Source organism: Centruroides sculpturatus, unplaced genomic scaffold (assembly GCF_000671375.1).
Source record: "Centruroides sculpturatus isolate CEXI.00-Female unplaced genomic scaffold, Cexi_2.0 scaffold164, whole genome shotgun sequence".
NCBI classification, from domain to species: Eukaryota; Metazoa; Arthropoda; class Arachnida; order Scorpiones; family Buthidae; genus Centruroides; species Centruroides sculpturatus.
Window position 1 is genome coordinate 436,373 of NW_019384679.1, and position 13,837 is coordinate 450,209.

At 28.1% G+C, this 13,837-nt stretch overlaps 1 protein-coding gene across 1 annotated transcript in view; it reads right to left on the minus strand.

The window, feature by feature from the left end:
• The window catches only part of LOC111626939 (SWI/SNF complex subunit SMARCC2-like), a 137,807-nt gene that overhangs the window by 66,667 nt on the left and 57,303 nt on the right, over window positions 1–13,837 (minus strand). Inside the window, exons 8-10 of the mRNA XM_023370474.1 lie at window positions 11,024–11,062; window positions 8,982–9,076; window positions 4,924–5,057 (exon numbers count right to left, since the gene is read on the minus strand). Coding sequence (XP_023226242.1) covers window positions 4,924–5,057; window positions 8,982–9,076; window positions 11,024–11,062 — 268 coding nt within the window. The remainder of the gene's footprint in view (window positions 1–4,923; window positions 5,058–8,981; window positions 9,077–11,023; window positions 11,063–13,837) is intronic.

Here is a 13,837-nt window from a genome sequence, read left to right on the forward strand (position 1 = left end):
CCCCCTATAAGATCATTGATTTTTCCGTTTTATCTGAATTACATGTTGTACGAGTCACTTAGATTTTACAAATATGTGAGCCATTCACAGCCCGGCACACGTATTTGTAAAATCTAAGTGACTCGTACAACATGTAATTCAGATAAAACGGAAAAATCAACGATCTTATAGGGGGGTCGACTGTACAGTGATCTAAAACAAAACCTGAATAAACCAGAAACATGCCTAAATAGAAAAAATTTGGAACATTTTCAGAAACTTGTCCAACATGGAAAAGGAAGAGAATTTTGGGTACAAAACATAAAACTTGACCTGAATAAAGAAAAAAAAAATTAAGATTCCATTAATGACAAAATAAGTAAAATTGCTCTAGGTATAATAGTCACTGCAAACCATGACAAATTGTATTCCAAGAATGATTTTAAACCTTGTCAGAGTAATGAAAGTCATGTGATGTGGACATACAGAGACACAGGGTGCATATTAGAATTAACCAGGAACAGAATAAATTACTTTTAAGAATCAAGAACTTTCAAGAAACATCACCAAATGATTGCTTATTTAGGCAATTGTTTGGTGATGTTTCTATATACATATCAGACTGTGAGATGTTTGTTGAACTTTCAAGAATTGAATTAGTTGCTGAAAATTGATTTTCTCAGAAACAATGAATTTAGTTATATAATTCATGAAAACAACGAGGATAAGGTAACATATGCTGTCAATATGAATGTCATGTATGAATTAGCTGATAACTAGTATTGAGTGTTCAAAAACAAGTTGATTAACATGTTGATAATTACATAGATTAAAGTTAATGATTAACTGGAGCATTAAAATTCCTCAAGAAGTCAAGACCACAAAATAACTTTATTTCTGTATAATTGTAAGGAGATTAGAATTTTGGAAATCAAATGATTATGGAGAGCAAAATAAAACATAACACTAGTTCTTAATATGCAAATTGTCTTGGTTGTTGTCATGTAAGTTTGTAGAGATTTTGACCAAAAAGTATATGAATACCCCATACAAGTTCTTGGAAACAAGAACTTTTTGCAATCAAATAGTTCTCATTTGTTGCATTCAAATATTTCCATCTTTAGTTTACTGAGTAATAAAAATTTTTAAAATATATTTTAAAGCAATTTTACTATAAAAAGTGAATGTGACTGTATGACATTTATTGAGTATAGTATAAAATTGAAAAAACAAAGAAATACTAAAAACTGTTCAAAATGAAAAAAAATCTGGTACTGTGCAATTCTGGTTTATATAGGTTTTACTGTACTGTACATGAATTAAGAACTATTAAATTAGAGACATATTAAATAAATTTATACCTCATAATAATATAAACTGCTAAGAAAAGTTTTTATCTTTAAAAAATGCTTTTAAAACAGCCTAAAAATAATATGCAATAGCAGACCCAGATTCTGTAATTATAGAATGGAACAAGCAGAAATGATACAGAAGAATCAGTATAAGCCATGGATTAAATATGCGGAAGTATGGCATATTCATAAGGCTACAGAGAGGGTAGGCAATAAATTATAGAGAAAACATCATGGTTTCACCAGCCTGGGTATTGATAAATAAAATTTAAAAGCAAAATTTGTAAGAGGATGCTGAAAGATAGACAGTAATCAGATTGAACTGTAGTGATTAATTCAGCAGGTGCAAGAATAAAAATATAAAAAGCATAATTTAGTTGTTTCTATGCATGGGTTATTTCACTACAGGTAATAGACATTTTATGTATTTTTGATTTTGTCACATATCATACAATATTATGAAAATAACTAATCCACTTTTTTAAATTTCTATTATTCCAAAAATGGAATGTTGTAAAAACTGTTTTTAGAATATGGGTTGCTTTGCTCTTTTTTGTTAAATTATAGAATGTATGTATTTCTGACGAAGATCAATTAAAAGGACTAAAAATGTTTGATTGGTAAATATTTTACTGCATAATTAATTGTTCTGTGTTTGTAGCCTAAAAAATAATAAATAAGTTCAATAACTAATAATACACTTGCAATTATAGTGAAAACTACAAAATATTAATATATTTAAAAATTATGTTTAGCTTTCATCTAATATTTTAAAACTATTATACAATATTTTTCATAATTATCTATATTTCCACTAAAAACTACTAATTAATTACTTTTATGACAGAAGTTTTAATAAAAATATACATTTAATTATGAAAATTTCTGTTGATTTAAATAACAATTATACTTTTTTCTTTACAGAAATATTTCTGGTTTATTTTATTTATTTTCTTCAGTTTTGTGTTAACTCCTAATTTCATTTTTTTTATTCTTTTGATCAATGAATCAAATTGAAACCATCATTCTAATCAAATCAGTAAAATAAATTATTCTCATTTTGTGTTAGCAAATGTTTTAGGAATTAATTAATATCTGTGTTTATTTGATATTAAGTATATCAGACAGATCAAAATTTTTTTAAAAACTTTGTTTTCCCACATATAAATAATAGATTCTATCAATTAAATCCTTATCTGTAGTAATTTTTGCATTATGTATATTTTTTTAGCATTATGAAATGTCTATTGAATTCAAATCTAGCAAACGGCAACACAAAACAATGTTTTCATTATTTATTTGTTAAAATGTTTCTATTTATATACAGATCAGTCAATTGTACAAGAAGCAAAGTCTTACTGAAGATAGTATTCTTTCAAAGATTAGGTAAGAAAAAATCATTTCTTTTATCTTTCATAATTTCCATCCTTCCAATCTCAAAAACTAATAACAACTCATATCATGCCATTTAAAGGTTTAATCTATTATGATATATAAGAAATGTTAAACAACAACTCCATTTCTTGGCTAATAAAAGAAAAGAATAAAATTGGTTTTTACTTTCCCAGTTGTTACATATAACAGAGTGAAAGTGTAGCAATTGGTTAAAAATGACTCCCCAAGATTCTTACATTTTTGGACTCAGTTATCTTGAAATGTCTAGAAATGCAAAAAATTTAGATGTTTCTTCTGCACATATGAATGTTAGTGTGTGTGTGTGAGGAGGCACAATTTTGTTCACCTTTTTTTTAAAGCTTAATATCTCCTGTTTTTTTGTCAAAAATTTCTGAAGTTTTGTAGGGAGATTTGTTTATTAGGGGAATTGATGCTATTACATTTTGGTAATTAAAAATCGAGGGGTGGGGAGTTAAAGGGGGTTGTGTGTATCTCCAGTAGGGTCAAATTTAATGAAGGTTTTACTTGCTATTAGCATTTATAATTTTTTATAAAACCCATCTCTACCATCAAAATTAAGCTTTTTGCCATTTTATAATAGTTAAAAACATAAAAAGTTTTTAAAATAAAATATCATAACAGNATTTAAAGGTTTAATCTATTATGATATATAAGAAATGTTAAACAACAACTCCATTTCTTGGCTAACAAAAGAAAAGAATAAAATTGGTTTTTACTTTCTCAGTTGTTACATATAACAGAGTGAAAGTGTGGCAATTGGTTAAAAATGACTCCCCAAGATCCTTACATTTTTGGACTCAGTTATTTTGAAATGTCTAGAAATGCAAAAAATTTGGATGTTTCTTCTGCACATATGAATGTTAGCGTGTGTGTGGGGAGGCACAATTTTGTTCACCTTTTTTTTAAAGCTTAATATCTCCTGTTTTTTGACAAAAATTTCTGAAGTTTTGTAGGGAGGTTTGTTTATTAGGGGAATTGATGCTATTACATTTTGGTAATTAAAAATCGAGGGATGGGAAGTTAAAAAAGGTTGTGTGTATCTCCACTAGGGTCAAATTTAATGAAGGTTTTACTTGCTATTAGCATTTATAATTTTTTATAAAACCCATCTCTAGCATCAATATTAAGCTTTTTGCCATTTTATAATAGTTAAAAACATAAAAAGTTTTTAAAATAAAATATCATAACAGATGGCACCACAAAATGTTTCCAGAAAAGTTAAACAACTCATTGTTGGAATTTTTAAACATAAATGATGAACCTTGGGTAGCAATGATAATTTTTCTGCCACATTAACTAATTTCTTCCTTTTGGTTTATAAGTAAATTTCTTCTGCTTATATTCAAAATTTGTTAGATTTTTGAATATTAATTAATTAACAAGTAATTAATATTCAGAAATCTAATAACTTCATTTGTGTTCCCCCATTCTTTTAATATAAATTTGATTATTTATCTATCATATATTTTGGATATTACATCTTTTTCCTATTCTGTTTTATGTAGCAACAACACATTATTAACCTGTCCTACGTTGTTCCCGAAAATATTCGTGTTGACCTCATTAACCTGCGTGGGCGATCCCGAATATTTCCGTGTTAACATTGGAACATTTTTGATTCTAGATGTTGCTATGCAACACAATTTTTATATTAAAACAAACTTTTAAAGTATAATTTTTTTTGTTTCTATATTATTCAATATATTTATTTTGTTTGTGAAACAAAAAAAATAATTTTTTACAATACAGTAAACACGATTATTATTTGAAAAAAAAAGAAAATTCAACATAGCGTCACAGGCAACAAATAAAAATTTCAACATTGAATAGGTTAAACATTCAATTAAAAGATTTAAAACCTATTGATGATTCATAAATTCTTTCCCTGAATCATCACTAACATTAATATATAAGACTTTTTAACTTTGTTTTGCATTTCAAAAATATAACAGTAAAAATAGTAAAACTGCTATTTTTTCAAATCTTAATCAAATTTGTAATTAAATAATAATAAATTATTTATTTCAAAGTATAAAAAATATACTTAATATTTAGATTATTTAACTTTAAATATAAATATTGCTCAAAACTAAAACAAAAATTTATTTTTCAGTGCTGATTATATATTATTAACTTTTACTTCTAATATAACAAAATTAATACAAATTTAACTAACAATTTCTGGGAAGATGTACTTCTTGCATATTTGGTTCTGGTGAAGGTTCTTCCATATCCTTTGTCAAATCATCACCTTCATCATCACCACGTAAAGATTTCTTCTTATTACCAATGGCAGGGCTTCGACCACCTCTAAAATATAAAATTATTTCTGTTAATAATGTATGAAAATAAACTTTAATTAAAATTTAACTTCCAATGTATATTATGCTAAATAAATAAATATTATAAAACAATTAGTTTAGTCTTACTTAAAAATTTGCAAATTCTAAATTATTTAAAAGTCTACATATTGTTTTTAACAAAAACAAACATAACAGTGTAGAATAATTCTACAATGTTTTTATGAAAAAAAAAGATACACAGCTTGTTAAGTAACTGAAGTATTAATAATTTTCGAGACAAATGAAATCCCATTATTAATATTGAGGTAGTTTCTGAAGAAATGAATTCAAAGATCAAAGTTAATACTTTGATCTTTGAATTCTAAGAAAATTTCAATAATATTTTTGGAATAATGATGAAAATGCTACATTGATTGCAACATAAATTTTTCATAAGAGCATAAAAAATCTTAATGAAAATAGACATTTTAGGATGAACAGCCATTTTTATTGCCAATGTTGATCAAAGAAAACCAATCAACTGTTAATTCTTATTTAAAATTTTTCAGTTACTTTTTTAGCTCTGAGTGTCAAAACCTTATTAGTCAATGAAAATCAAAATAATAACTACACTTATTACTCTATGTTGAATTATTTATTTTAAAAATTGTATTTTTGACTTTGTTATTAAATTAATTTACTTTATTTAACTTTCATGACTAAAAACTATGTTAAAAAATATAAAATACATATATACATGTATAATTGTGTTTATATAGTCTCTGGGAGAAAAACTAAAACTCTCATGGGTCTGCAATCCATTTTAGGTTGAGAACCATCAATTTATGAGTATACCACTTTCTTTCAAGACATGTTTACAAATCGTATCTATTCTTGCAATGCAGAACAGATGGCCTGTCTGGTAACTAATGCAGTCTATGAAATAATAAACTATTATATTAATTTCACAAAATTGTAAAGATATTTTGTTAATGTTTTGAATTTTTTTCATTAACCTGACAAATACCAATATATGTTACTATTAAAAGATTAATGATTAAAGTTTTGTAGTAGTAAACTAAATGGGTCATATATCATGATAGCCAATCAAAATATAATTTTGATCATAGTAGTCTATAAATGTGATGAGAAAGCAACTTTAGTAACAAAGTCTTTAAATAAACAACTTTTAGTAATTTGTATAAAAAAAAAAATGCATACTGTACTACAATAAATAATTTCTAGGACAAACAAATACTTTTATTTTTTCTCCCATTCAACAAATATCTTGAAAATCTTTACTGTCTAGCAGGTTTTCAGTTTCTCAAATTTTTGTTTTTGGGCTTTCAAAATCATTGAATTTTGAAAATAAAAAATAAATGTATGAACAGTATACTAATTTATTATAATTTACTTAACTTTGATAGGAACATTAATTAAATACTAGTTTTGCATGTTAAATTACATTATTATTTAATAATTTTTTTAATTGAAATTATCAAATAGCAATCAAAGTAGTGGAATTTTTATCAAATTATTTTAAAAATTATTTGAAAGTTAAATAATAAATGAATTTCCTGCTAGAGATAGACAACATTTCCATTTTATATCTTAATAATTAGGTTATTAAAATAATATTTATTTTAATTATTATGAGATGCAATTCAGTCTGTTTCTAACAAAATTTATTAATTTCTGGATTGTTTAATACAGGCACTCCCCTACTTACAAATAAGTTAGATTTCCAAGGTTTTCTTGTAAGTCAAAAACTAACCTACAAAGTAATTTGTATACAGAATAACAGCATATTGTTAGTGTTTGATCCTTCAATGTACTTAATAAAATGCTTTACACTCGTTTATCCGTTGGCTAATGCTTAGTAGCAGGTTTTTTAAACAGTTTTTTTTTTCACCTGAAGCACTTACTTCCATAATATAAAGTTTAGTTTCTATATTAATAGAGCAATATTTCTTGCATTTATCTCCACTGCTGGATTTACTAGTACATTTTGGATGCATTTTTAAATCAATAATCATAAAAATTGCAAACAATGGTGAAAAATACCAACATTACCAACTTCAATGCCACCTCTCAAGCAGTGATGACATGTCAGAATTTCACAAAAATGAAAAATAACAATAGGCAATAGAAATAAATTTGCATTAATTATTTATTAAAAATTTATTATTTATTACTGACCAAAGACTGAGTTCAATGCCATCCCATGAGCAGCAAAAGTACTTTAGAATCTGCACAAAATTTAAATTTTAGATGTACAGTCAAATTGTTTGTAAGTCTGAAAGTTTGTAAGTAGAGGAGCACCTGTATTGACTTTTAAAAAATCTAACAGTCTAATTATCATTTTATTGTAACTTAAGTAGGTTTACATTCCTTTTGTTAAACTGTACTGTTAAAAATATTTATTTTAAATTATTATTATTTTCAAAATTTTAAATTTGTTCAAATATATAAGTACAGTGGGTGATCGGTTAACGAACAGTTTGAATAGTGAACAAATCGGATAATGAACACTTTTGCGAAAGATTTTTATGATCAAACAATGAACACATGTTTAGATAAAGAACACTTTACTGAACAAACAAAAAGAAGCAACGGAAAATAATGAATACTGACTGATTTTCCCTTGTCTTCACGTAACAATTTGAAACCTTTCAGAGCACGGGAGACATCAACATCGAAGCTCAACCCGATACTGATCAGATAGTATTCCTCCAAATTTTGAACTCTCCCTTCTCTCCCTTGTAATTCTAGCTTTTTGTTTACCTTTCTGACAAATAATTTTTATAGTCTTTGTGAGACTGTTGGACAGGTACTTGTTAAATTTTGTGTCAGGGTTTATTTACGAAAGGTGAAAGTTTAACTGTCCCATCGGATATTCATTAACGTTTTAATACCAAATTTCAAATTTCATCTGGGCCTTGCATTTAAGTAATTTTTTGTGGGCTAGTTGATTTCTGTTCTCTGAATTTTTGTAAGTGCTTTTCTGAACTTTTTATTTAAAAAAGAAACTGATAATATTATGGAGCCTAAAAAGAGGAGTGTCAAGAACTGTGCTCACCATAGAAACCAAGTAAGAGATAATAGCCAAGGTAGAAAGTGGGCACAAGATGTCTGATGGTGCTAGACAGTATGGCTTGAACACATCTACAGTAGGCACAATCTTAGCTATGAAAGATATATCAAGAAGTCTCAAGCTGCTAATGGAGTAATGAAAATCACATCTGAGAAATAAAGAGCATTTTAGAGCTCATAATGGAATCTGAAACTGATCAGATGATAGAAGAACTCCAAGAACTCTCAAATGAAGAATACCAAGAAACTCAGTGAGATGTCTTTTCTTTTGAAAAAGAGGAAGACAAAAGAGGTCCAATGTTGACATCTGCTACTAAAGTTCTTTTGAAGTAGGAGGATATCAGAACAATGATCATCCAAGTGTCATCCAAACCAGAATAAGGTTAATGGGGTTGGGGATCTCTACAGTTACAATACTATTAATTACTTCCGAAAAATCCTGAAGAAAAGAGAAAAGTAATTGACATTGGACAGATTCTTTAACCTCCAGAAACAGAAAAAAACACGACTAATAAAAATGCAAGACTGCATATATATGTATTTTTACTATTACAAATAAATAAACGTAGTTCTCCAGAACAAATTAATCAAATTCCCATAAAAACCCATGGTAAATTGATAATCAGTTAACGAACAATTTGGATAATGAAGAAATTCTTGGAACGAATTATGTTCATTAATCGATCACCCACTGTATTGAAATTTTTGTTCAATTAATTTTCTTTGATTGTTCTTTGTCCTACATTCCTGAAATGTGAATATAAACAAAAGTATCTCATTAATTTACTTTATGTTCATATCTTTTTTAATTTCAAACTTAATTAAAGAAGCATTTATTTATATATTTAATGTAAATTACCCTTTTCGTTTTCTTTTGTCCACGGGAGGGGATGGTGATCTTTTCCGTTTCTTTGCACCTTTCTTGTCTCTTCTGTCACTATCACCACAAAGCAACTAAAAGTATCAAAAGTTGAAAAGATGATAATACTATTTTAATTATCAATTTTTGTTATTTCTTATTGAATATACTCAAACTAACTTAATATTTCAAACAAGATTTATACAGTAATAAAATATTTCAATTTAGTTGCATAAACAATTTTTCTTTGTCAACATACTATTGAGAATAGTATTGGAATAGTATAACTATCATGTGATTTGCACTTTTGAAGAAACACACCCACTGCACATGTATGTTTCCTCAAGCATTGTCTAATTAGTTCTAACTTACCTTACTTGCCTTCTTGCTTATATGAAGGAATAATGTGTAGATTGTAGAATGAATACCTTGTATATGTACTGTTTGTTCATATTAAAACAATACTGTTAAAATTTTGGACTTAACACAATCCTTTATAACAACAACAAACACATTATATTAGACAATGCAATTGCAATATAAATGGCAATTGCAAGCATGTATTAGAAGAGTTTAGTATTGCAAGCTTATTACCAAATACTTGAAGAATCACATCCACTTTATGACAAAGTACTGCAAAGTTGTTATTAAGCTTGAAGTTGACCTACAAAATATTAGAATCCCATTTAATGAGAACTTTGAATGAATGTTAATACCTGAATAATGTTCTTCAAGCCTAATTATGCTGTGAACCCTTTTTTTTTGCTTCCATAACTACAAAAGGCAAATTCTTGCAACAGTATTCATTAACAGTATTGGTAAGACTGTGGTGTGAAATAATACTTAAATTCAATGCAACATTATGTATGATAAATTACTTTTTTTTTGCTTTTGGTTTCTCCTTCTTGGTTTATTCTCTATACTACATATGTCTGTTCTCTTTTAATATTTTCATTTTTAAATGAATAATTTTTATTGATGTTTTGTAACCAAATTAATATTTTAATTCTTAACCATCTATAAAATTATGTTATACAAGAAAATTTTTTTATTTCAATTTGTAAACTTAAACGAAAATCTCTCACAAACTGATAATTTCATTTATTCACAGTCCAGCTATCTGAATTTTCTAAAATTGGCAATAAGGTCCCAGTATTAAAAAGTTAAGCACAACTAATATGTAAGAATCAAGTTAAAAAATCATATTGTTTCTGTAATTTTACATTTTGTATTCATTTTAATGTTAACCTTTTTGTTTTGAATCAGAAGTTAAAACTATTCCATAAAATAATTTATAACATAGATTCAATATAATGCTAAAGATAAAGACAGTCATTGTTTTTAATATTGCAGGCAAAAATTCTCCAAAAAATTTCAAGATTATTATTTATATTTTATTTAGTCAAGGTTACTTAAGTTTCATTTTTGATAGAGCTATACTGAATTTTAATGCTTATAAATATCTTTGCTAAATTATGTTTTAGAAAAATTCTAAAAATTAAATAAAATACAGTAGAATTCACAAATTCAGACTAATTGGAGAGAAGCCTAGTCCAAATTAGTGAAAGTCTAAATTAGTGAGGTTTTTACTCAGTGCATATTGTATGATATGAAAAATATATTTATTTAAAAAGTATACTTTTTAAGTTGCACACCCAGATTTCATCTCAGTTCCTCATCAAAGCAGTAGATTGACATCTTAATCATCTCAAACATCTGGCCATAATATGAAACTAACTTTTGTTTACAGTTCCTTTTCTAATTGTTCCTTGATCACATTTTGACACATCTTTCTAAAAGTAAGGTAAAAGTTCTTCAAGCCTGGATCAGACTTGATAAATTCATATTTAAAAAAAAAAATACACGATGCAAAATGGTAGTCTGAATTATTACAAATTCCAAATTAATGAAGTCCAAATTAGCGAGATTTTACTGTATTTTAAAAATCTCGTAATGATATCAAATTCATTCTAAAATCTTAAATCAATTTGGTTTTTCTTTCCTAATAATATAATGTAAACTATTTATGCAAAATCATTTACCTCTTCTAATGTATATCTTGATCTTGACCGTCTTCTTCCCTAAATAAAAACAAATATTAAAATTTAATTAGATGGATTTTGTTATTTATTTTTTAGCATATGATCTATCTAAAAGAAAACATGCCAAAATGTTTAAGATTATTTGATAATTTTTAAATTAAGAAATAAAATCATTTTCAGAAATATTTCTGAAAGTCTCTTTTTCAGAATAGCATACAATTTTATCTCCAGTTATATTCACCCTGTTATTATTCATATTGATTGTTTATGATATCAGAGAAGAAAATTGTATCTGACTGTTTTCATAAAATTTTAAAAAGGTAATTATAAAATAAAAACCATACTGTATCAATTCAATTGCATATTTTTCAGCATATGACTAATGAAATTAGGCATTTCATGTAACATCTAATGGCTTATTAAAACAAAACAGCTAAATGCTTTTCCACTTCTGCATGTTGTAACAAATACAGTGGAACCCTGGTTAATGAACATAATCCGTTCCACGAGTCCGTTCGTTAACCGAAGCAATTTTTCTCATAGAAATTAATGCAAATACAATTAATCCATTCTAGCTGTCAGTATTTTTGTAATTTTATTTGTAAAATGGGTTTTCTTTAATGAAAATATAGGAAAACGTGCTCATAAACAATCAATCTAGGTTAAATTTTCGGAAAAGGGGAAAGATTTGACGGGTATAAAAACATCGCATATGATCGTTAAAGTTCTAAAATGACAGATAGCAGAAACAATAGGCTAAATTATGAGCGAAAGGCTTATAGGTTTATCAACAATCTCTGATCAGAGTTGACGAACAGGTGTCAAATAAACACCTCAGAACAAACCTTTCTCGTGACCTGATCTAGTTTCGGTTTTCACCTGGAGACAAAGAAGAAAACAATCAGGAAGCAAGGAATGGGACGCAGGACTAATCGTAAGGTGACATTCAAGGAAGAAATACTATACAAACCCCGAATCTCAAGGTCAAAACGCAGTTTTCCTAAAAATTCCATGGCGATTAATCTGTGTCGTCTTCATCTGGATTAAGCCTGAAGTCGTGCCTGCTAAAATTTGTGTTGTTGTTTCGCGGACCGCTCCAGTCATTGCAGCTCTGTCACCTACCATCGCTTCTGTGACCAAGTGAACCCATCTCGTCCACTCTGAAGCTATGACTGAGCAGCTTGCACTATTGTAGGACCAGCGATATGCCACACCTCAGTGCCAGGAGAAAATACTGTAAATAAGCCATTTCCAACTACCTCAAATATGTAAGCATCTTCCTGTTCTAATAAACGATTTTCACTGTAAAATACTTGTCATCTTTGTCTCCTCCACCACACCAACGTACGAATGGACACTAGACCATCACCGCCACACGATTAACCAATTTTCCCTAAAAGTCGGCAAGCTTACAAATTTGACACAAAAAGCCGTTAAGTTTGTTATCCGAGACAAAAATTTTCCAAAATAAAAGTTCGTTAACCGATTTGGTCATTAACCAGGATGTTCGTTAACTGGGGTTCCACTGTATCCAGGAATTTTCATACTATAACATTCAATTACTGGATGTGCATCATATATGGTAATTTTTACATATTTTAAGGATTTTTTTTTAACTTAGATCTTTCCATACTGTGGGCAATAAAAGGACCTTTTTCATATTTATCATGGCTGGATTACAAGGGACAGGACCTGACTGCCCATGAACAATTCATAGGGAGTTGTACACCCAGATTTCATCCCAGTTCCCCATCAAAGCAGTAGGCTGACATCTTAATCATCTCAAACATCTGGCCATGATACTTCCAACACTCAATCTATATAGACTATTTACAGTGAAGCATAGTGGTGCCAGCATTAGAAAATAAAATTATGTTGGATTGTTGTCAACATTAATTTTTTATTGCTAGCTTAAGGATTTATTATTTTATGTTTGTAACTAAAGTTACTATAATTAAAACAGAATAGAAATAATTATGCAGTTTAAGTTTTAAGTAGTGTATTTATCATATAGCATTCATTTACATTTCTTCATTGTAAAAAATCATAATCTAGTAACTAGTGTTGTAAGGAACCAAGTCCGAACGTTATTTTTATTTACTTTTATTTTGCTTATTATTCTATTTTGTTTGAGGCTTATGTTTTGTTAGGATGAAGGTTTCCTCACCATTCACCTTAGTAACTTAAAAATAGAAGAAAAACCAACTCACCGACGAAAGAAAAGCGCCGTAGAAAAACTCGCGCACCCTTGCGCTTCCCAAGCGGAAAAAAGTAAGTCCGCACCGAGAAAAGGGGGGAGACCCCACAAGCACAAATTAGGGACTTGCTAAACCTTAAAGAATAAAAACGTCCCGAAAATTGTGAAAAAGAATAATGTAAAAGGTTAACGAGTATTGTCAGAAAAATAGGCTGCCAGACAAACGAAAAAAAAGTTTATTGTTAGCGTTAAGTATGTAAATGAGGAGAGTGATCTCATTCAGAATTGTGACGTCACCTCACACTATAAATCCCGAGTCTCAAGTGAAGATGAAAGAGGTGAATTCCTGATACCGATGAGCTTTGGTGAGCTTAGTAGCAGTGAACGAGAGAGGTGTCCGATAGGATCAAATAGTTCCAAGGTGATTTTGAAGTTATTCGATTTATGGATCGACGATTATAGAAAGTCTTGAGAGTTTGAGGAAATAGGTTCCTAGTATATTGAGGTGACGATTAGGATCTTTAATTTATAAGAATTATTGTTTATAAGTTAATTCTTTGATTTTGTCGAATTCCAAAGGGGAATAGAATTAAGTTAGAAATAGATTGATTTGAGTT